General features: G+C 44.2%; 1 protein-coding gene across 4 annotated transcripts in view; it reads left to right on the top strand.

The window, feature by feature from the left end:
• Positions 1-23,037, top strand: part of CIT (citron rho-interacting serine/threonine kinase) — a 1,315,032-nt gene that overhangs the window by 665,839 nt on the left and 626,156 nt on the right. For all 4 annotated transcript variants that reach the window (XM_078667654.1, XM_078667653.1, XM_078667652.1 and 1 more), the window contains exons 25-26: positions 9,087-9,284; positions 10,004-10,197. In XM_078667654.1, coding sequence (XP_078523780.1) covers positions 9,087-9,284; positions 10,004-10,197 — 392 coding nt within the window. The remainder of the gene's footprint in view (positions 1-9,086; positions 9,285-10,003; positions 10,198-23,037) is intronic.

The following is a 23,037-nucleotide window of genomic DNA, read 5'->3' as shown; positions in this document are numbered from 1 at the left end:
GGCCAAAGGGTCAACAGTCGGTAGAGTGAGTCCGCCGAGTATGTGTGTCTCACGATTGACGGGGTAGCCTGCTGGCTACCAGGCAAGTTGGCGACAGCTGGATTATGGTGATCGGGCGGTTGGTGTCGAGCTGCACAGCAACTATGCCACCACGAGGCCGGGTTTATCACCTTCTGTGTGCATTTTTGCTTGGTAGACACTAAAGTCTAGACACCCAAGTTGTTCAATCAAACGGGTGTGATGCCCTTTGGCTGCCTCTAGGGTTTGTCGGGTTGCAGGATCCTCATGCACCACCACTTCCAGGACACCCTGGGATGCCTCGAATTGGACCAAGTCTTTATACAGGTCAGCTCTAGTGCCCACGACCGCGTTAATACATTTACCTTAGAGCACTACTTTTTGTTCTTCCCATTCTATAGGCCTGGTGGTAGCAATGCCCCAATTCTCCGTTAGGTACCGGGACAGGAACTCGCATGTCGTGCCCGAAATACAGGGTCTTCCAACATGGCTGCCTGTAATCACCATTGGGGGGGGGGGGGGCGGCAGCCGCAGGGTGTGCCTCTAGTTGTTTTTGCAGCAGGTTGTGGTGTAAAAAGGTCCTTCCTAAGTACTCTGCATATAAAACTTGGGGACGATAGTCTGATGAGAGTATTCGGTATAGGCGCACATGCAAATTGTGTGAGTAATATCTAGCAAGGACCAGTGTATTAGCCATTGAGTGAGACCCGCTGCTATTACAGGAGAGGTTGGTAATGGGGACGTCTAAGGTCGGATTTAAAACACAGTTGAAGTAAACCCCCCACATAATCCAAATCCAAGGACTATTCACCCACATATTAAGGGTAACCGAAAGATGGACCAAAAAGGTATTCAGTGCATTGATACTACGTAGCAGGAGGGGGTGGCCATCTAACTGCCCCTCCACCGGTACATAACGTCCTTCAGGGTCTATTATGCCATAAGCCGGACCCAAATGAGAGCTCCACGGACAAAGCCAGAATATGTGGTAAAGTAGCACTGCACGCCCTTATGCAAAATGGTATTTCACCACCCCCACCCAGCTACATGTGTTTCTTGGAGAAATGCTAACTGGGCGTTGCAAAACCTGATGTAGTATTGCTGTATGTTGTGTCTCTTACACACTATCTCCATGCCACAGACATTTCAAGTTATCTGCAGCCTTGCCATGGCATCTTACATATGGGGCAGTGGGCGGAGGCAGGACCTGGAGGAAAAAGCTGGTGGAATTTTCACACCCTAAGATGAGGGTACAGAGGTTTCGCGAAGCCTAGTGCAGGACCAAAATGTGCTGTTTGACCTATTACACTTGCAGAACAAAACCCTCAGCACCCTTCCCATTGCAGCTGTGAAAACTGTGACTGCCCAAATATATAACAAAGAAGCCCATAAGTGGGGAAACTCCGGTATATGAAGTAACACTTAGAATTCCAACTATAGAGTGTGTTTGAAGAGGGGTGGGGGGGGCTGGTGTTATTTGACATGGCGCCATCCAACAGCTAAGTGTGAGAAATATGAAGAGGTCACGGCTATGGCTCAGTGACCCGTTGCAGCTTGATGAGACACAGGAGCAAATAAGAACTATGGCAGGGCTCTTTAAAGCACATTTCACTGGCCTGTCCGCAATCTCTTTAAACCAATGCGTCTGTGGGGAGATGCGAGGCAATATGACCGAAAGAAGACTGCTTGTCGAGGTACTGGAACCAGTCTTAGAGAGGGCGTCATCGGAGACCTGCGGTGCGGGTGGAGCGCCACCCTGACGGCAAGTTAGTTGCAGCTGACAGGCCTAAATTTGTTCTTTGCGAGCCTGCACCGGTGTGGAGGCACTCTGGTCTGTGTGTAGTTGCTGTTGTTATTGGGTGCACTCCGGTTTTAAGAATCTATTTTATTTATTTGTGTCTTTTGTATTTCTGTGTTTTAAGTGGACTTCCTAGGAGTCGGAAATCATGAAATAAATGCATTTGAATTTCCCAGAAGTACTAAGCCAGTCACCAGAGACAGAAAGAAAGCTGTTTAGTAGCCAGCTTTCTTCAAGTGAGCCAACAGGTGAGTACCTAGAGAGGACAATCCCTGCCTCTAGCACGAACAGCACCTAGTGTGTGTTCTTATGGTTTGTACCCACACTGATTTTGCCTACAATTAATAAACCAATTATTGTCTTGATCTGCTCCCTTGGATGTGGTACTGTTGACCTGGAGTTGGTAGGGTACCCATGTCACAAGATACTCTTTGCTCAAGGGACCGTCATACCTTAACTCTAAACTAAAACATAAGTATATTTTCCTAGTCTCGTAATTTTCAGCGCTGAAAAACTTTATTCCGCTGCAATAGTATTGCATGATCTATCCATTACAGGCTTATAACAGATTATTTCTGTTGAATACTTCTAGCCACAAATTCCTCACAGATCATTTTCCATAAATGCTCCCACGTTCTGATCAATGGCATGGTGTGGCTCCGCGCAAACTTCAAACTACCCTGGAAGTGGCGGAACAGAGTCACATATAAGCACCAACCCTGTGTGTCAATGTTAGCTCCTTTCTTTCCGCTCCTTCTGATAAGCATCTGAGTTTCCCTTCCACCTTTGTAGGTCTTACGAAAGATCAAAAACCCCTACAGTGTGTGCTAGAGACCTGTGTTGCCACCAAAAACAACAGGTGTTGAGCAGTACCTAGACTGTAGGAGGCAGATGTTGGTAACATTAGCAGGTTCTCGCAAATGTTCCACTTTCATCTCAATCTTCAGGGAAGTTAAAGTGTAAGAAAGTGAAGTGGAACTTAACTTTATTCCACTTCTCTTGCTTCCAACGAGAAGATGTGAGTGCGTGAAGATTTGAATTTCACTTGTTGAAGGAATCTGACATGGAACATTCTCAGGGCTGTCATCGACCTTTTGGAGTGTAAGGCCTTTAAGGAGACCTAGCTGAAAACTCTCCTGCCCCATGGAACCACAGGGGCCAGCAGTTAGCTTACCACCAGCAGGCTCTCCCATGCCGCAGTCTGTTCCTTTTGGACCCTTTTCCAAGTCTGGTACAGACAATACCGATTCTGGTAGTCTTCCACTCTGGGTTTGAGATCCCTTCATCCTGATACAAGCTTAGAGCAGTAAGGTGAATCCTAACGCATTTTTGACGAGTCCTCCAGATAGCGAATTCGAAAAGATAGCTACTTTTGAAATGCAAATATTTTCTTCTGCCAGCCTGGCAGTGGAGTCCATAAACACAGTCTGTCTGTTGGGCCAATATACACACGCCCTATGGAACATGCTCAGCGGGATCTTCATTACTGTCCTGAAGCAGCTTAGCGCCTCCTTGGTTCAGATGATTCACGATGGACAGGAAACATTGAAATGTGTCATCGCACAGGCCTGGATATTATGGATTGTATTAACTGACCATTGAGTACTAGTGTCATGCTCCACAGAAAGGGTGGATGTGGTCAGCTGTATTTTCTGGGGATTTTCAGGCATTGCAGATGGATAGGCCATTTAATGGGTCCCGCATCTTCGGAGAAAAACCTATCCCCACACTGGAGTGGTTGAAATATAGTAGGGCTACATCACGTTTCTTGTGGCTGATGACTGCAAATTAATTCTCCCTCAATCACTTAAAAAATGTGGTACTCCAGGGGGGTAGTATATAGATGACAGCCTTCCCATCCTGTGAAACAGCCCATTCCTCTCAGGGATGCAGACACTGCACTGTCAGTTATTGCACAGCCCAGCATGGGAATCAGTGCTCTAACTCCTCCCCCCTGCTTCAACAACTAACAAGCTACGTTAGTTTTTCTTCTGCGGCTCATGCTCAACTGGTGGGAAGCAGGATTCATTATTTCTTCCCAGATTGGCAAATCATCACGTCCGACAAAGTTGTCTTACAAATTGTCCATTCCCCCCACCCTACATTCTTCCCGCCCCAGAACAAATTTTGTTGGAGCATATGTCAATCCTTCATGCATTCTGCTGCAGGAGGTGGACCTCTTACTCTCAAAGGGTGCTATAGAATACATACTTGATTCGGAGAGAGGTGAGGGTTGTTATTAACACCAATGTATCATCCCGAAAAAGGGAGAGCGATCCAGGCCTATCCTGGACTCTGTACCCTAAATTTATTGCTGTTGAAGGTCAAATACAAAGTGCTCCTGTTGGATCAGATCCTATCTGCTCTGATTCTGTGAGACTGTATGGCATCCTTGGACATGCAGAATATGTATTTTCATAAAACTATCCTGCAGTGCCACAGGCGTTGGCTGTGGTTAAAGGTGAGGCAGGAACACTTCCAATTTGCAGTTCTATTCCTCTCCTTAGATGTTCATTAAAGAGATGGTGATGGTCATTGTCCATCTTCAGATGTTGGGTGTTTCTTTATTCCTATACCTCGACAACTGGCTGCTGATGTTGGGCATGCCACGGTCCGTTGTAAACCACCTCCAGAAAACGTCTGAATGTCTAACTTTGTTGGGGTTCATCAAAAACGAGCCAAAATCTCACCTACTTTCCTCAGAGAGGCTACCATTCTGGACACTGTTGTTTAAGACCTTTCCTCCTCTGCAGCGAAGCTAGGACATTGTGCTATAATCCTTATATTTCAGGCTTAATCTTGGATTCCTAATAAATGGTGGCCCTGAGACATCTTGGTATCTTATCCTTGTGCCTCCTCATTGTCAATACACCAAGTGGCACATTGGGACCTGAAGTCCCAGTATCAAGGCTGCCATTCCCTTTAACATTATTCAGTGAAATTAATTGTCTTCTTTAAGATATGAACCTGTCTAAATGAATTCTTTTTCCATGTTCCACGTTTCAGAACTCAGTACATGATGGAAAGGTTATTTTATTTACACATAGCAACACACCTACCTACTGCAGTGTTATCAAGTTTTTAAGATGCAATTTATGCTTTTAATTTATATAACTGAATGCTTGATCTTTATGACACCTGGGGTGGTGGAGAAACCTGCTTGTTTCTGACTTAAAAAAACCTAATAAAAATGATTGTTTAAAAAAAACAAAAAACGACCGGTATCTAGGTCTCAAGATGACCCAATGCCTGCAGTGGTGGCTGACACATCACAAATGATCTGTGGCAGGCTGCTGTACCTTCACTACTCAGCGCTGACAGTGGTGATAAATGCATTGCTACTGAGTTGTAGAGATCATCTGTGGGATGCAGATGTTGAATGAAGGGCCATGTCTACATTCACCTACTAGATCGATGAGTGGCTAGGGCAGGTTCTCATGGACAACACCACTGCAATATGATATGCAAAAAGCATGGTTGAGTGGGTTCCTGAGCCATGAGGCTTTGCGGGGTGGCTGCCGAACATCTTTTTGATCACCAACTACCTAGAAGTGTCCCTGAAAGCCAGAGCAGACAAACTGAGCTGATGTCATCTGACAGATCATGGGTTATGTAGGCATCCAGAAGTGTGTGGTGTCTTATCAATCATGAGAGCCCTGGCTAGATCTTAATGTACACTGTCAACAGTTTTGCTCATTGGCATTTCCTCAAGAACATCACTTAAGAGACTCATTCCGGCTGGAGTGGCAAAAGGACTTCTGTATGCTTTCCAGCTGCTAGCTCTCTTGCCACAGGTATTGTAGAGGATCAAGACTGATGCAGCCCAAGTTGTCCTATTTACTCAGGAGTGGTCCAGGAGAATGTGGTTTCTGGAGCTCCTGAGCATCACCATCTGCCCCTGATCAGGCTACCACTTTGGGAGGACCTTCTGTCTCAGCAAAAGGGCAGGTTCCTCCAACCAAACCTCTGGAACATACACCTCCATACTTGTAGATTAGGAGGTTGCAGTGGATTTGATTTGCTATCTGAGGTGGCAAAGGTCATCCTCACCAGCAGATGCACCACCGCTCCATCCATCTATATTGGATGCTGAAGCAAGTTTGTGACCTGATGTGGTGCCTTGGGCACTGAAACCTCACAAGCAAAGCTGTTTAAAGTCCTTTTATTTTTACTTTTCTCTAGCCTAACAAGGCCTTGCAGTGGAGACTATAGAAGGCCCCTTTGGCCTTCCTCCATTTGCCAGGGACACTGTCCTTGTTTGAATCAGCAGTTGCGATTGCAATGAGGTTTATTAAAGGTTTAGCACATGTTTCCTCCTAAACCGTTTGTGATGCCCCAGTGGGACCTTAAGTTCTTGACATTCCCTATGTGTACACCCTTTGAGCCTTTGGATGCATGCTTTCGGTTTCTCTTCAATCTGAAAACTGTTTTTCTCATTATGATCAAGTCAGCTTGTCGCTTGAGTGAATTGCAGTGCCATTACCCTACATCATTTTTTACCCAGACAAACTGGTGTTGAGGACGTGGAAAACCTTTTTACCTAAAGTTGTGTCTTCCCTCCACATTGGTCAGTCGATCACTATTGACGTTCTTTGCTCACCCTCACCCTCACCCCTCGAAGAAGAAAGGCTTCATCGGTTGAACCCCACAAGGAATTTGAGTGTTTACATTGATCTTACTAAGGCCCATCATATGGACAATCCTCTTTCTCTGGGGTTTTCTGAAGCAAAGAAATTTAAGGCTGTGTAGAAGAGGACTCTCTAGGCGGACAGCCTTCTGTATCAAGATCAGCTATGCACTGGCTCCGGAAAGTCTGAGAGACCATTCCACTAGGGCCCAGGCCACTATCACTGTGTTGGCTTGATGGTTACCTGGTCTTGATATCTCCAAAGCCGCAACGTGGATGTCCACTTGGGCCTCTGTTTGTCTTTTCACAATACATTACCTTATGGGATTCTGATATTTAGTGTGTTTTATGTGCACAGTTTTCCAGTTTGTCTTACAGATGGTACCTCCATTTTGTCTTGTGTGGAAGTTTTAAATGCTAATCTGCTTAGGATCCTGCTGCTAATTGACTAAATTAAGAGAGGAGGGAGAGGCAGCATCTCTTAGAAGAACAACCTACCTGTAGTAACACTTTTTAAGATTGATGCTCTGTATTTATATTAAAAGGTGCATCATCACTCTAAATACTCCCCTCTTTGAGTAGGTGATTGAGGATTTGTCTCTATATTGTGCTTTGGCAAACTGTGTCTTTTTCTGCAAATGTGTGCAGAAAAAGCACAAACTGAGGCCGAATGGATTTCAATGGTCGCTGGTGGCTTCTCTTTGGAGCCCTTGCTTTACATAGAAATATGACTCAGTGACTGGAGTCTAAGGGTGCCACCTAGTGCACCCAAACATTTCTGGATTTAATGTGATACCTAGTGATATTTTGAAATATGATGAATCTGTAGTAATTAGGAGTACTTACTAGAAAAACCACAACAAATGCAGATTGAATGTTTACCCCTGAATTTCATGCATGCAAAATGATAGGTTGTGATTGCTATGGATTTTTTAGCTGAGGACCTCTGGCATTGATGTAGACTAACTGACTAGATTGAAAAAATTAGAGCAGCTTGTTAGACCCAGTTCCCCTCTTATTGAGGTGAGAGGTCTGATTTTCTGCTCCAGTTGTCACTTATATGACAGGCCTTTTGTTCCGCTCTCGTTTCACTGGCCTTTCACAATCGCTTTCTTCAATGTTTTATCTTTCATACAGTCAACCATGCTAGCTCAGTAACTCATTGGTCAAATTTACTGCTTGCTCTCGCGGGATCCCATCTGAACCAGGGGGATCTCTTTCCCACACTTCGTGGGAAAGGAGTTTCTTAGAGTACTTTTGCAAGATTGCTTGATTCTATCTGAACAAGCATTGACCATACATACCAGCTTCCTGTAGATTTTTGGAAATGGATCATAGCCCAGAGCATCTCTTGTTAGACTTGCTAGTGGAATGTATGCAATGGTAACCATACTCCACAAACATATTTCAATGCCGAATGTGAGTCGAATGTTAACAATAAAAGTCTCCCACTGAATTGTCTGCACACACCGCCACTTCCAGTTTTGTCCTATTTCTATGATACATAAATGCATCCTGTGACATAAACTGAATGATTAAGGCTTTAGAGTTGTATCGTTGAATTTCTTGCTGCTTATGTGATTTAAGATTATACTATTTTTCCCACGGCCAATTTACACCTTTTATGTTGATTTTCTACACCTTGTATTCAGCACGATTCTTTCTCTCTCTGCAAACCTTTCCAGCATGTCTACGCAAAAGAGGAAGATTCTTTCCTCCGATCCATTCAGTTGTGAATCACAGAGCTTTAGTCCCATCAGACCTCATTGCCACCATCTTGACCTGTCCGCACCTATTCGGGCGAAAAAGTTAACCAGCGATCACTAATAAAGAAATGGTTGTGGTTATCTTTGTGAATCCTGAACTGGAGCTTAAAGAAATATGACTAAAGGGTATTTTCTATTATGTAATTATGCCCTGAGAAAGCTTTTTAATCCTCTGACTATTACAGCAAGAGAACATTATTACCGGTAGAATACTATTCAAGTAAGCGATGGGCTTGGAAGGTGGTTTAGTTGGTATCCCCTCTAACTTCAAGTTAGTGAATCACAGCCACTCTGTTGACATTTTCCTGTGCTGTTTGAGACAATTTGATTATTTATGCTTTTAATTCTTTTTTAGCTAAGGTGTTTTCTCATTTTTATTTGAATTTGAAGATGATGCAGACTTTTTGCAGACTTTCAATAGCAAAATTATTACTTAAATTATGAATGTGAGAAGAAATAGATTGAACATTCACTGCTACAGGGTTTGCTTCTAGCTGTTTATACTTGCCCTGATCAAAGTTTAACACACTATGCGACAGGATAAGAGGCTATCCAAACTCATTTCCTCCAGAAAATATGGATTGCTAGACCAGAGAGATTGATCCAGTAGGAATGCAACCAACATTTCCTTGGTTTAAGTAAAACCTATTGGACCTATCTTTATTGAGCACCGTCACTGGGTATGCAGGTTTCCATTGCTCTGTTGCCTGTTGTAGTGGTTCCTGCTGATTGTGTTGTAACTTTATTGCGCTCTGTTCTATGGGTAACTTTCAGTCCATTTGAGGCTTTTTTAATCTCTTTTTTACGTTCCTATTCTTTGTTGCATGTAGTGTACATCTTCATGACGTCTTTTAATATGTTTTGAATTACACTTTAGGTAATAACTGACTTAGAAGAGCAGCTGAACCAACTCAGTGAGGAGAATTCAGATTTGAACAATCAGAATTTCTTCTTATCCAAACAACTGGATGATGCTTCTGGGGCGACAGAGGAGGTGGTGGAGCTGCGGAGCGAGATAGACCATTTGCGCAGAGAAATCACAGAACGAGAGATGCAACTCACCAGTCAGAAACAGGTGCTCCTACATTTGCATCTATTCGTGGTGTGACATCCCAATATATTTGTAAAGCCTTAGGAGCTGTTCCTGCAAGGTTGCAGAGGATATTGAAGTTACATGAACTACGCATTTTCTGAAAGCCTATAACATTCTCTTGTGTGGTAATTTCTAATGCGCTAGAGGCTCCGACTTGCTCTTGAAAACCCCAGGATCTATGTATGCATTGTCTTTAGCAACCCCACGACCTGTGTCTGAGTCCTTCTTTTACACTTGTTAGACATTTACTCTGTCCATTAGAGTGCGTCCCAACTTGTGGGATCCTGCTGCTCACTTATGCAAACTTCTTCCTTTGTTTGCCTCAGCATCTCAAACTTTAGAGGCAGTTTCAGGCCATTGCCAGATATATGTGAGTTTCATAGCATGTGCCAAAATCATAAATGTCGTAATACAGTTTTAAATGTGCCTTGGTGAGTCTGGTGGTGTGCACCTAATATTGTGGCAAAGTGCAGCAAGCAACTGAAGTGTGTGGCTTGGGCAAAAAGATATGAGAGAATACAGAATGAGCAAGACTGCAGGTGTGGGTGACTGATCGCAGTTCAGAGAAGAAAGAGTTTGAAAGGGAGCAAATCTCCACTTAAGATAGATGTGCAGTTACATGTGATAATGCCAGGAATGATTCTTTGTTTATGGATCAAATGCTAGGAAGGAGACCTGTTGATTAACTCATTTCTCTGCAGACAATGGAAGCTTTGAAGACAACATGCACCATGCTGGAAGAGCAAGTCTTGGATCTGGAAGCTCTAAATGATGAACTGCTAGAAAAGGAACGCCAGTGGGAGGCTTGGAGAAGTTCTTTGGAAGATGAGAAAAACCAGTTTGAATGTCGACTTCGGGAAGTGCAGAGAATGTTGGACACAGAGAAACAGAGCAGGTATGATGTGTTCAAAGCTCCTTAATTCTGTCTGTTTCAAATAATTGTATTGGAATTTAGTCTTTTTGACTGATTTTAAATGTTTTCGCCCATTGCTTATTGGCGGTTACTGATCAAATCAGGGTAACTACCTGCTGTGGAATGTAGTATTTCACTATTAAACAGCCATCGAGTGACGACGGTGTGACCTAGCAAGTTGAAGTTTTCATTTGCCGTTCAAGAGTGATTTAGGTTTAACTGCAATTAATACACAAAGTTGGTGTTTGTCTTTACGTAGCTTTCCTATTTGGTCTGGTTGGATAAAGTAAAGGCCTGTAAAGTAAAGTTCTTTCCAAAACATATCGGCTGTTGTCTCCATCGATTATTTAATCAACATTCCTATTTTTTATGACTGATGGGCTCATCTAGTTGTTTTTCCTTTTGACTGAGATTAGGCGCATCTGTAGGCTAGTGAAGTGACATTTAACATTCAAAATACACCAATTACTGCAATTTTAGGCAAAAAAAGAGTCTGTCAGAGCTGCCTTCTACTGTGAACAGGGATTGGCAATACATCTCAGATACTCCTTCCTTTGAATGTGAATTTTCAGATCAGGCCAGAGCTCAGTGTTATATATACATTAATGTTATATATACGTTTAGTTCAGTGATTTGATAAGTCATATAGAAATGCTACTTGTACATCATGGTGTCATTCTTGCTAGTCATAAACTTTATATATTTTCATCTACACTTTATACACAGATAGCCAACTTGACTTTTATCTCTCTGTTTTATATATCTAATTCAGACGTTCTGTGTTTAAAAACACCTAGTGCCATTTAGTAAGCCTATTCTTGCCATAGGCAGGTTCTCAACTCACTGGCCAGGTGCCGGGACACTCTTTGAGTAGCTGAACGTGATACAAATATTGGTAACATAACTAGAAGATGTTAAAAAATCACTACTAATTTAACACCTTAAGTGCTGCAGTCGGCCAACGGTCGTCACGGGCACTACCTCCCCAGTGCTGCGTGCGACCGCTGGACGTCCAGTTCAGCACTGGATAATGGACAGCGCAGCACTGGGGAGGTTTATTTACGAAGCTCCTAAGGTGTTAAAGCAACTAGGCATTCTGTGGAATCTGTTATGCACCGTGTTGTAAGCTAACACCACATTACATGTCTTTTCTCTGTGGAGCAAGGATGTCTGAATTTTTTTTTCATTTCTAATTTTGGTGTAGCAAGTATTGTATTGCACCACTTAACCAGAGTTATTTGCCCCTCATTGTTTCCCCTGTCACAAGTATGTGTTTAGAGGCAAGTAGGACTGTTATGTTGTGTATGAAATGTTTTGTTCTCTGTTTCACAGAGTGACAAGGTGAAAAGCTATTATTTTGCCCAAAAATTTGTTTTTGAGACTCAGTGAAAGGAAGGGAAATGAGCATATAGCTAAGCTGGCTATCCCATTGAAGGTGTCGCAGATCTAGGAAAATTAATATTTTCAGCCCTGTAAACATCTAGAAAGATGTTCTTTCCCTCTAATCCAATTAAGTTATTTTCCGAAACTCCTGCAATCCAGATTCCTACCGTTTTTGGAATGCAGCTGAAGTATTTTACTGCCAAACTTATATATTGGAGATATTCTTGTGAAGATATTGGGTTATAACAAGTGGGAGTTTATTCAGATTTATATATGTTGGTACTTACTGAAATGTGATTAGAAGAATTGTCACAGTTGGGCAGTCTAGTACCTGTCCTGTTCGGCAGTTTAATATTGCATCACAAACTTTGTTATTAGATTTTGTCTGAGTAATTGAGGAAGGCAGGTAGTCTCAGTTGGTAAAGGAGTCCACCTATATTGGGCCACATACCCTTGATTTATTGATGGTTTCTAGTAGTGCAATAGTGTTTCAGCATGAAGGTAGGTTTGCAATTTGGCCTGGCTCATTCATATACTTTTTTCTGTACCTTGGTATGTTTCCTCTCTTGTTATGTGAAAAGGATATGGCAGACATCCACTCCTTGGTTGTCTAATGAAAAGGTAGCCACTTTTTCCTTCTCAGCTAGATGGATTATGAATACGGATGATCAAAATCTCGAACCAACTCTATTAAAAAGCAGCTTATGGATGCTCCTGGATTCTCTGAGCAGCTTTTAGTTTTGGTAATCCTGCCTGTAGAAATGTAAGATTTGATGTTGGAGGGTTTATTGAAATGAGAATAGAGCATATCATAAACGTTCTCTTTCTATGCATTGGTAAGGACAGATGAAAGCTTGGAGTCTGTTTTATGCTCCTAAAAGTTTATCAATAATACCTTAAAGAAAGTGTTTAAAATAATTATTGAACTATCTAGGAGTTGGAGATGGATTCAGTGGAATCCCATGGGAAGTAATATTCCCGATACTACCTCTATTGTCCTCTGAGTAACTAGTGTGCCAGGCATCTCCAGTAGATACAGTGAACCACTGCTGAAATTGGTACAGCACTTGGCTAAGTATATGCTCAGAGAACAGAGAAAGACTTTTTATGCAGGGGTTCCTTCGGGCCTCTTAGTTTCAGATCAGATCTCCCTCAAGATTATCACCCTCAAACAAGTCCCTGAAGGAGAAAAAATATCATCACATGAACCACTCTTCTTTTTCTTCTTGCTGATCCAAAAGTACAGGTAAGACTTATTCAGCTCCATCTACGCCAGAGCTGAAGTTAATGGAGAAGTAGCTAGCGCCGTCACATGTCGTTCTGGACCTGATGTGGTTTCCAACTCTACCTGCACAGTTGGCTTCTGTGCCCATCTACCCAGTGTACCTGGTTTTGGAGCGGATTCATCTGTCTTCTTGTGAGCCATGATGGACCATTTGCTGGAGGGCAGCTGCCCCTTTGCTGTGTCCTATGGGTCAGGTTGTCTGACCTATTGGTCTTCTACCTTCCCTGCTCTTGGTGCCATACAGGTTGACCCAGCACCACCCCAATTAATATCCCCTATTCAACTGACATCACCTACACCAACATTGCTGCTGATATAGGCTACAATCTCTCATGGATTGGCGCCAAGGCTCACCCCATCATTTACATCAGCATCGCAGTTGGCTCCAGCTGACACTCTAAGCCTCTGCACTACTTACGATGCCGTTATCTGTGCTAGCGACACAGCCTTGTTTTGGAGACCTTGCTGGGTGTTAAGACACTGGTCCAGGATGTACACCTTTTTATTCACTTGAATAATGTACAAGTGAGGTAGAATATTTTTAGCCTTTCCATATGGCTATGGCTATGAACTCTGATGGCCAATTTCAACAGGGAGATAATGTTGATTGTCCTCCTTCTGATCCTCTCTCTTGGATTGCCTGGTTAAGGTTGCCGGTCGCATGCTTTTGGGACGATTACAGGATTGGGCGGAATCAAATAATATCCTCTCAGACCTACAGTACTGGTTCAGGGCTGGGCTGGGAACCGTAGAGCAGGCTATAAACTTAGATTTATTAATTGGCAAGTATGTGCGTATGAAAGGTGGCAATCTTTTCTTAGTTGTTATTGATTTAGCTTCTGCTTTTGATTTGGTAGCTCACGATAAGTTATAGGCAACAATGGGCAATTTAAGTGGATGCCACAATTGTGAACTTCCTTAGAGATTTGTACGCCCAAGGTAGAGGCAGAGTACGTTATGGCCTTAATGGCACTTGTACCGAGCCTTTTATATAGGAAGAGGGGTGCGCCAGGGATGCGTAATGGCCCCCTCCTATTTAACCTCTACATTAACAGCATAGGAGACATACTGGCAAGTAAATGTGCAGATCTTCCCCAGGTGGGACAACGGCCTATTCCAGTATTATTTTATTCCGACGATGCGGTGTTAATGGCCCGCACTCCCATTGCCCTGCAGCGTCTGGTGGATGAATTTGCTCAGTATATGTGTAATGTGGGGTTAAAAATCAATATAGGTAAAACCTTCGCCATGAAGATTGGGAAGAAGGCCACCCGCTGTCGCGACATTTCCATTGAGGGTTGTACCATTCCATTTACAGTGTCTTTTTTTTTAATCAATCAGGGTAGTGGGAAGGGGCTATTAAATTAAGGCAACTCCATTGTATGAAAACTAAAATGGCCCTACTGAGTTTTGCCAGCCAGTGTGACTTTAAAGACCCAAAGGAGATGATGACAATCTATAATGTAAAGTGTAGATCCTCTGCCATGTATGGGGCTGAGCTATGGGGGCATGGAAAGATTGATGTATTACAGCTTGAAGAAAACGCCTTTCTTAGGTCTCTCTTCGCACTCCTGAAAAGTAGTCCAACATTTGTGTGCCACTCTGAACTAGGTGCCCTCTACCTAGCAGACCTGATTAGGATTCCATCAGTGCTATTATGGCACAAAATATGGGGTTGTGAACACACTACTTTAAATCGAGCCATAATTGCCGACTGCCTAAAATTCCATAGCTCAAGTATGTGCACAATTTTTTGGTAAACCTCGGCCATCCTGAATATTTTACCCTCCCCGAGAGCTTGGCCAACATGCAGAGGAAAGCCCTGAAATTGAAATCTATCTCTTTATTGGAAGAAATCAGATTCACATCTGAAATCTGTAAACCTACTGTGTGGAGTAACCAATAGATCTTGACTAGTGTTTACATGCAACCATACCTAGCTAATGTCTATAATACTCGCCACAGGTTTGTGCTTACCCGTTTTCGGCTGGATATTTTCCATCACTTAATTAGCTTCCCTAATGTTATCAATTGGTCAGCTGACCTGGGGAACTGCACCTGTGATGATATCTCATCTCAGAACACCATGCTCACCGTACTTTTCTGTAAACACTTCTCATGGTGGAGACAGAAACTCATAAAACCTTTGCTATTACAGTTAGGTTTCAGACACTGTCGCCCGGTGTAAATCTATTTGCAAACGCTACCAGACATATGTACTGGTTTTGTAATGTCACGTTTCTTGTTGGCTGTCATCAACTATAGGAAGCAGCTGTAAATAGTAATCATATGATTGTGTTGTGATGATACTCTTTTTTAATACCGTGAGCTCGCTTATTTTTTATAAGGAAGAATTTTGTATCTTGTTTTAAATTGCATTTTTGGTCATGTTTAATCATTGTTACTGATGTATTATGTAGCTTTTAGGATTCACTTTGTGACTTCGTATAAAGCTTATGTTGATGATCCTCTGGCTCTTCAGGAGTAGTGGTCTGGATACTTCCCTGGGCATTGATGTAGATCCGTCCTGCACCACCTGAGATGGCTTCTTTTTATTGTGTCAAGAAAGGCTGCAGATGTTCGTGAGATGCCCTTGCCTGCATAAGATTATGATCCTAATATTCATATGGGTGATCTCCATGTATTAAGGCGTTAATGGAGACAATGAAGGAACCCTGACCTAGCCCATCCTCTTCTCTGGTGGTCAACAGAACCAATGCTCGCCAATACAGGCCACATCCATGGGATCCAGCTTTCCTCTTATTACACCCATCCCCAGAATGTTTGCTGATACAAAGTTGTTCTTCCTAAAGACTCAAAAACAGGCGCCTTCTGCACAAACCCTCTGGATAGAGAAGCCACAAAACTGAAGGCTATGGGAAAGAAATCCTTTTCTGCAGAAAGTCCCTCCCTCAGAATTCTAAATGGAATCCATTTGCACAGTCACTACTCATATGCCGTTTGATATGTTACATTTAGTTGTGCCCAGCCCAATGGACCACTTAAAAAACCATGTTGTTGAAGTGGTGAAAGATGTTCAGGATTCGTCAAAGCATATTATAAAGGCTGGCCTTAACACTACTGTCTGTGTAGCCAGCGGGCTTACCCGTCACCCTATGAAGAAATACCGGATTTCGATCTACTCTCTTCTCCACAGATGTTGAGACTACTCTAATGGACATGCCCTTTGATGAGGAACTTCTTTTGGCAAAAAGCAGTTGATACCCTGGAATGTTTTAAAGAAGGCAGGGCCACTGCCAGATCACTAAACTTGCAATGATTGACTGGTTCGCCTTTCAATAACAATGCTCCTTTGCCAGAGGTTTTAAGAAACCACACCAAGCGCAGGTTCCTGGTCAGCAGCAGAACTTTCATTTTTCCCCAACAGCGGAAGAGGAAAACGCGTTCCAAGCCCCTTCCATCTATCTCTTCCTCTTCTTCCCAAGCTCCACCAGGGAAGCAGCAGTACCTGGACTGTGATCCACTTCCTCCTAACCCACCCTTCTCCTGGGATCAAGAGGAACATTGGCAGGTACTGCTAGAGGTAGTGGCAATCCTGCTCCATACCGGGGCAGTGGAGTTAGTGGCAGTGCAGGATATTGGGAAAGGGTGCTAATCTTGGTATTTCCTGGTTCCCAAGAAGGACAGCAGTCTTTATTCAATCCTAGACCTCAGGTTTCTATAGAAGGACAAGTGTCAGACACTGTCCAAGGATCAGGGTTTTACTAAGTTGGACTTGGAAGATTGGATGGGGTCATTAGACCTGCAGGATATGTACTTCTACCTTCCAAGCCCACAAGAAGTAATTGCACTTCGTGGCGGGTTGTAGCCATTACCAGTTTACTGCACTGCCTTTTGGATTGACCTCAGTATTCTCAAGTCTTCGCAAAGGTGATAGATGTGGCAGCCCATTTCAGGCAAGTGAGGATTGTGGTATACCTTTATCTGAACAGCTGGTTCCTCCTAGTCAATTCAGCTGAGTTGGTGTCTTGCCATCTCCTGTTGCTTAAACTAAGATTCTGGCTTAACTCTACGAGGTTTGTTTTCGCACTCATGGGTAACATGACTGAAATTAGTTCAATGCGCCAGCGATTGAATGTGAAAGACAGGTTGTTGTAGCCCCGGACACCCCACCCAATACATAATTGAAGTCATGTCAGTGCTTTTTGGTAGCTAACAATCCCTAAACATGGCTTCAGGGACACATTGGTAATTTGAATAACCCACTTTCATTTATTTTTTTTTTTTAAACCTTTATTGTACAGAAGGCGCTCACAGAGACGGGCCTACAACCCACCAGGCCGGCCACCACAATAAAATGACATATTAGGCAATACAGGAGTGACAACAGGATTTCGAAATAGCTCATATGAAGGCAAAGGTAACAAGTCTTCGAGCCGCCATCACGGACAGGATAAGAGTAGGTTAATTTTATAATAGAAAAAGGGGGTTTCGCAGGATAATGACAATCTGTAGAGTCCAGAGGGCCGCAGTGGGCCGTGAGCAAGCCGAAGTTTCGAGTACAGGAAAAGACCAAAAGAACAGTCACATTTTGGCAAAGGCAGAACGTGAGTCCCACATCAATAACAATCACAATCGCTGCTCAACGCCCTCCCACCACTACCATGGCACATAATAGTAAAACAGCGAAAAGTACGCTTACAAAACTAAGCCCTCCGTACAATAACCCAAGAAAGGAAAAGAAAAATGAGGGGGGGAAAAGGAAATTAAGGGAGGAAAGGGACATCTGACAAAAGGAGGGGGAAAGTGAGAACGCAGCGTCCGTGCACGCCCCCCACGGCCAACAAAGCACCCAATACTAATTCGGCACAAGGAATTAGTGGCAACAGGAGAAACGGATGCGTAGTAAACCATGACAGCAGACATACCAAAAGGGCCATGCCAGCACAAACACCCCGGGGGGCGACGCGCCGACACCGCGTCACGAAATCAGGGGATACATAAGAGCCATAGAACCAAAAGAGGAACAAAGGAAGAAACAATAAAACAGACCCCCCCCCCACCACCCGCACAGCCCACCCTGCACCCCTGCAGAAGGCTATGGCCTACCCCCCAGCAGCGTGCCTGTCGCCCTAATTGGAACCCGAAATATAGAAGAAATATAGAAAGAAAGAATCAAGTAGATAAAAAAAAAAGGGGGGGGGGAGGGAAAACAGGGAAAAACAGCGGGAGAGGAGCCACAGAATCAAAACCCCCTTCGGCTCCCACCCCCCCGCCCAAGAATATTCAAAACCCACGGGAAGATGGTATATACATGGATAAGCTCCAGGAACGTTAAGAAGTATCAAACAGATTCATACGATTATAAACGGATCACCCAACCATACCGCAAAATAACAGTCCACAGAGGCAAGATCAGCTCAACCCTGTCCTCGTTTTTCGCAAAGTGTAGTCGTCCAACGAAGCAGGAAACAGATCACATGGAAACGGAGGTGAATAACAGGGAGTCGAGTCACAAATACACTCAAGTCATAGCGATCGCGACACGGATGATCCAGAAAGTACAGTACACACCTCAGGCAAAGCAGGCACAGTTCCGAAGAGAACACGGAGAAAGCCGGTCCAGCGGCACAGTCACAGGATCTTCGTTCGGCCATGCGAGGCGAAGGAGGAAAAGAAGACCCATCAAGGGCGGTCCAGACGGGATCCGGCCGGCGAACCTCCGGAGCAGACGGAGGCACAGGATGAAGAAGGGCAGCGGACTTCCGCACATCCACACCAACAGCAGCCCCCAGGTCCACGACCCCAAGGAAAGTTCCAGCAGCACACAACAGAGATGAAGCCGCACAAACCGGAGGGGGCCCGGCAGGCCCAGCAAAGGGACCTCTCTCCAGGATAGAAATAGGTGCGGTCATGGGCGCCCCCCAGGAGCGCAGGGCGGCGAGGATGTCGCCAAGTGTAGGATCACCTTTGCAGTATTCAGAAACCGTGCCGTGCGGCGGATCCGCATCACCGGTCCCAGCAAGGCCGAGAGTCATGGGGCCGGCCGCCATCTTAGAAGCCCGGCGGGGCCGCTACAAACACCAACCCCCGCCCGGATACCAACGGGGCCAAATAGGATACCGGCAGCCACCGGCGGAGGTGCCACCAGGGCAGGAAGAGGGGCCACCAGAAGAAGGCGATGCGCCGGCACCCCACACGCCGCCGGCACCGTTCTCCGAGCCCGGGCGGAGGCACTCAAAATGGCTGGGTCGGAGAACAAAGGGGAGACGAGCCAGATGTACGGTTAACCCCGTCCAAGGAAGGCAGCGCCCCAACACCAGGCCGCAGGACCGCCGGACCAGGCCCGGGGGGCCGCAATCGGTCTATTAGCACATCGGCCTCTCCGACCGACTCCACACCACCACCAAGGGCCGGCCACCGCACCCCGTCCAGCCCGGGCGCCGCCAAGGAGTGCCAGGCCCGGCCGCTCCGGAGGCCCCGAAGCAGACAGGGGCGTAACTCAGGATCCGTGACACCCAGGAACCACCGGAGCAAACGGTAAGCGCCTGTGAGGTATCGTCGTTCCACTGCACATCGTAGAATACTTCCCGGGGCAGGATAAAGTACAGGATAGTTGTTGCAGACAGGAGAGTGAACGGAGCCGAGCTAAAACGCGGCCATCTCGGACGCGAGCTTGGCTCCTCCCCCTCACTTTCATTCTTTACAAAATTGCACATAAACTGCACTAAGAAACAAACACTTTAACTAAAAAGTGGTTATTTCCGCAGTCTCATTCAGTTGCTTAGCACATCTAAAATAACCACATAAAATAAAATATATCAGCCCAAAAACAGCTTTATATCCAGTCACCAGACTAGATCAAGTGTTTCTGGAAAAAATGCACAATATCAGCTGACACGTCAACGATCGTATGTACGATATCTTTCATGTTTTTGTAAAAGTTTGTTTTTGTCCTCATTCTGCCAATTTACTTGTTGGCAATACTCCCTTCCCATCTCTAGCGAACCAGGCCGGAATGGAGTCATTCCACTCAAGAATAGAAAGCTGCTTCCACTTCCACCCTTTGCTGGTATGCCCGTGGCACAGAAGGGGACAGGACCAACAGCAAATCATTGGCTTAATCATTGGACGCCTCCAGCTTGTTCAGAACCAGGCGGCAAGGCTGATCTTTCATCAGCCTAAATGGCATCATGTTAGCCCACTAATGAAAAGCCTTCACTGGCTTCCAGTGAGTAAACGCTGTGCGTTTAAGATGGGTTGCACCATCTTTAAAGCATTACATGGTAACGGCCCGGCTTTCATCTCGGCTCGCTTACGTCGCTGTATTCCAACCCGAGACCTTAGATCCTCCCACCTGAACTTATTGGAAGTTCCATCTGCCAAACGGAAGAAGTATGGTGGACTAAGGTTCGCAGTTTTAGCACCACAATTTTGGAATTCTCTCCCGGCTGAGCTAAGGTTTCTTATTTCCTTGGCTCAGTTCAGGAAACAATTAAAGACCTGGTTGTTCATTCAAGAATATTCTGATTAATTGCTTTCTCTGTCCACTGCCCTGACCTTTATTCCAGCGCCATGAAACCATTGGTGTTCGTCCGCTTAATTAAGTATTTTTAACATAACATAACATTGGACCCCAGGTTTTTGAATCCAGTCCACCAACTTAGCTCATGCTTTTTTCAGACTGCTGGGATCACATGCTATATCTTGTTGACTAATAGTTGTAAAATTCTTTTTGCACTCCAAAAAAGGAGATAGAACACCAGATTTCCATGATTTGCAAATCTCCCCAGTAAAATCACATAGAAAATGAATCTTGCATCCAACTTATTAGTACAGGTAGCACTATTTTGACATATTCCAAAGAATACAAGTAGGGGACTTACCCTCACCTGTATACCAGTAACTTCCGTTAAAATTTCCAAACCTCAAACCAAAATTTTGTAATCTCTGGGCATGGTAAAAACATATGGAGTTCATATGCTGAGGGATCTATACAACTTGGGCATGCATAATGTGTTCCTGAAAATGTTGCCAGTCTTGCTGGGGACCAATACACCCTGTAGACAGTAAAGAGGTGATTTCGTTTAAGATAAGCAGGTTTAACTGTCTCCCGGAGCATTGCGAAAGATCCCGACCAAACTTCACTGAGACATGTGTTTATCACATCATCTCCCCAAAGCTTTTTAATGTCTTTATCCAATTCATCTTCTGCATTTACCAAAATACGATACCACAAGGCAACCTTCTTCATAATGGTCCCAATTTTTGTTGCTTGATCCATCCAGGTATCATCTTCCTCCTCATCCTAATCCTAATCTTGCCCACCACGCAGAAAGTTGATAATACTTGCTTGATTAGTTGGCCCCCTGTACATAAACTCAACGTTTCCCAACTAACTAACTCAGTTCCCAACTTCAGATCTCCCAACGAGTAATACCCGCATTCTTCAGAGGAAGACTGAGTGAGTCTCTCAAGCACTCCGGAGTTCCTGGTGATTCCCATATCGGGGCCCTAGATGAGTAGTAGGATCTGTAACAGCCTCTGAATCTCCGAAGCAGGTCTGGCTGTCTCCAAGTTATATGTTTCCGCTGCACAAGTCAAAGGGACTATCATGTCTAGTAACACTGCAACCAATTTGCTTATTTAATCAAAATGTATGGCTCTCATATCACTACTAGGCCATGGGATACTTTTTATTATATTTTTAGGCTGTGGGTACAAGGTTCTTCCACAGCACTGTTAATTCATAGTTGGCCAGGTGTCAACCCGCAACAACTGATGTTGGTTAATATTAAATAAGAACCATTATTCAGTAGTTCATGGTGCGTGGGGATTTACGAAGTAGAAGTAACTGAAAGACCTCAACTTAACCTCGGCATCAAGCACTACACATTCCATGCAAGGAAATTGTATCTTATAGAAGAGTGACTTAAAGGATTTCTGCAGCTGGAAGTACTGATAAACACAGGGTCATCTTAATTTAAGTACATTTAAGAAAAATATAATTTTTCATTAATGGAACAGATGTGAATTGTGCATTGTTTCATACCAGCCTAATGATTTCTGGAAGTCATGAAAATGAAACGTTGTATCTGATAGAGACTGCTAGCCGCAGAATCCCCACCATAGCATATTCCCCAGGTGTCAGACTGATGCAGGACTTTTTTGAGCAGTACCCCTGTGCACCTTTAAATGGTGTCATTAAGCTCTGTACCTGTAGGGATGTGTGCATTGACTATAAAGGCGGCATCCCAGTGCGCTGATGTCAGTTTCTTTTCCCCACTTTATATGCCAGAAGCGCGGAGCCACGAAGATTGCTGAAACACTGGTGCATACTGCTATGGCCCTTTGGAGGGTGACCCTATGAAATCAGTTCACTGAGTAGAGAAGATGGGAGAGTCGGTAAGGACTCTGAAGCTACATTAATCTTCTAGCCGCATATTCTTTACTTAAGAATATATATCCAAGAACTACCTCCACAGAGGCGGGTCTGCGACACAGATTAAACCAAAAGGTCCTGCAGGACTGAACAGGCAAAGAGCCTGTCAGGATGGATCAGCCCATCTAGACAGCAATGTGTGGTGCACAGGTGCAAAGACACCCATGTTGTTGCCTGATGGATGTCTAGGACAGGGACTCCACAAGGTAGCACAGTGGTCACAGTCTTGGTACTAGTAGAATGAGCATGCAAACCCTCAGGGGTTTGCTTCTTGGGAAATGCATAGCAGATCTTTATGCAGAGCACTATCCATCTTGATATGGTCTGTTTCTGTATAGCCTTTCCTTTCTTAGTCCCTAAATACCCCCACAGAGATTTGATCATCCACCCGGAACTACCACTCCCTCCCACTCCACATGAAAATAGCAAAAAGTCTGTAAGAAAGTTGGGTAACTATTCGGTGGTAGAACCTCACAATGCTCCAATTGTGTGCAATTGTAGGTTTTCCTTGGGTAACTAGTTCTGTGTATGTAAAAGTAATAATAATGAAAACAATACATTTTCTAAAAGTTTACTGAATTTAAATAAGGATATTCATTGTTAAAGGTGGTGTATGCCTGTAAATTAGACGCCATTCATTTATAGTCTCTGTATCCCAGTCATCTGAAATAGAACCAGGAATAATCATCTAATTGAAACTTTCAACAACTATGGAAATTGCAGCATCTCAGACGGTCCCATGATTTGATAA

Source organism: Lissotriton helveticus, chromosome 11 (genome assembly GCF_964261635.1).
Source record: "Lissotriton helveticus chromosome 11, aLisHel1.1, whole genome shotgun sequence".
Lineage (NCBI taxonomy): Eukaryota > Metazoa > Chordata > Amphibia > Caudata > Salamandridae > Lissotriton > Lissotriton helveticus.
This window is presented reverse-complemented; position numbering and strand designations above follow the sequence as displayed.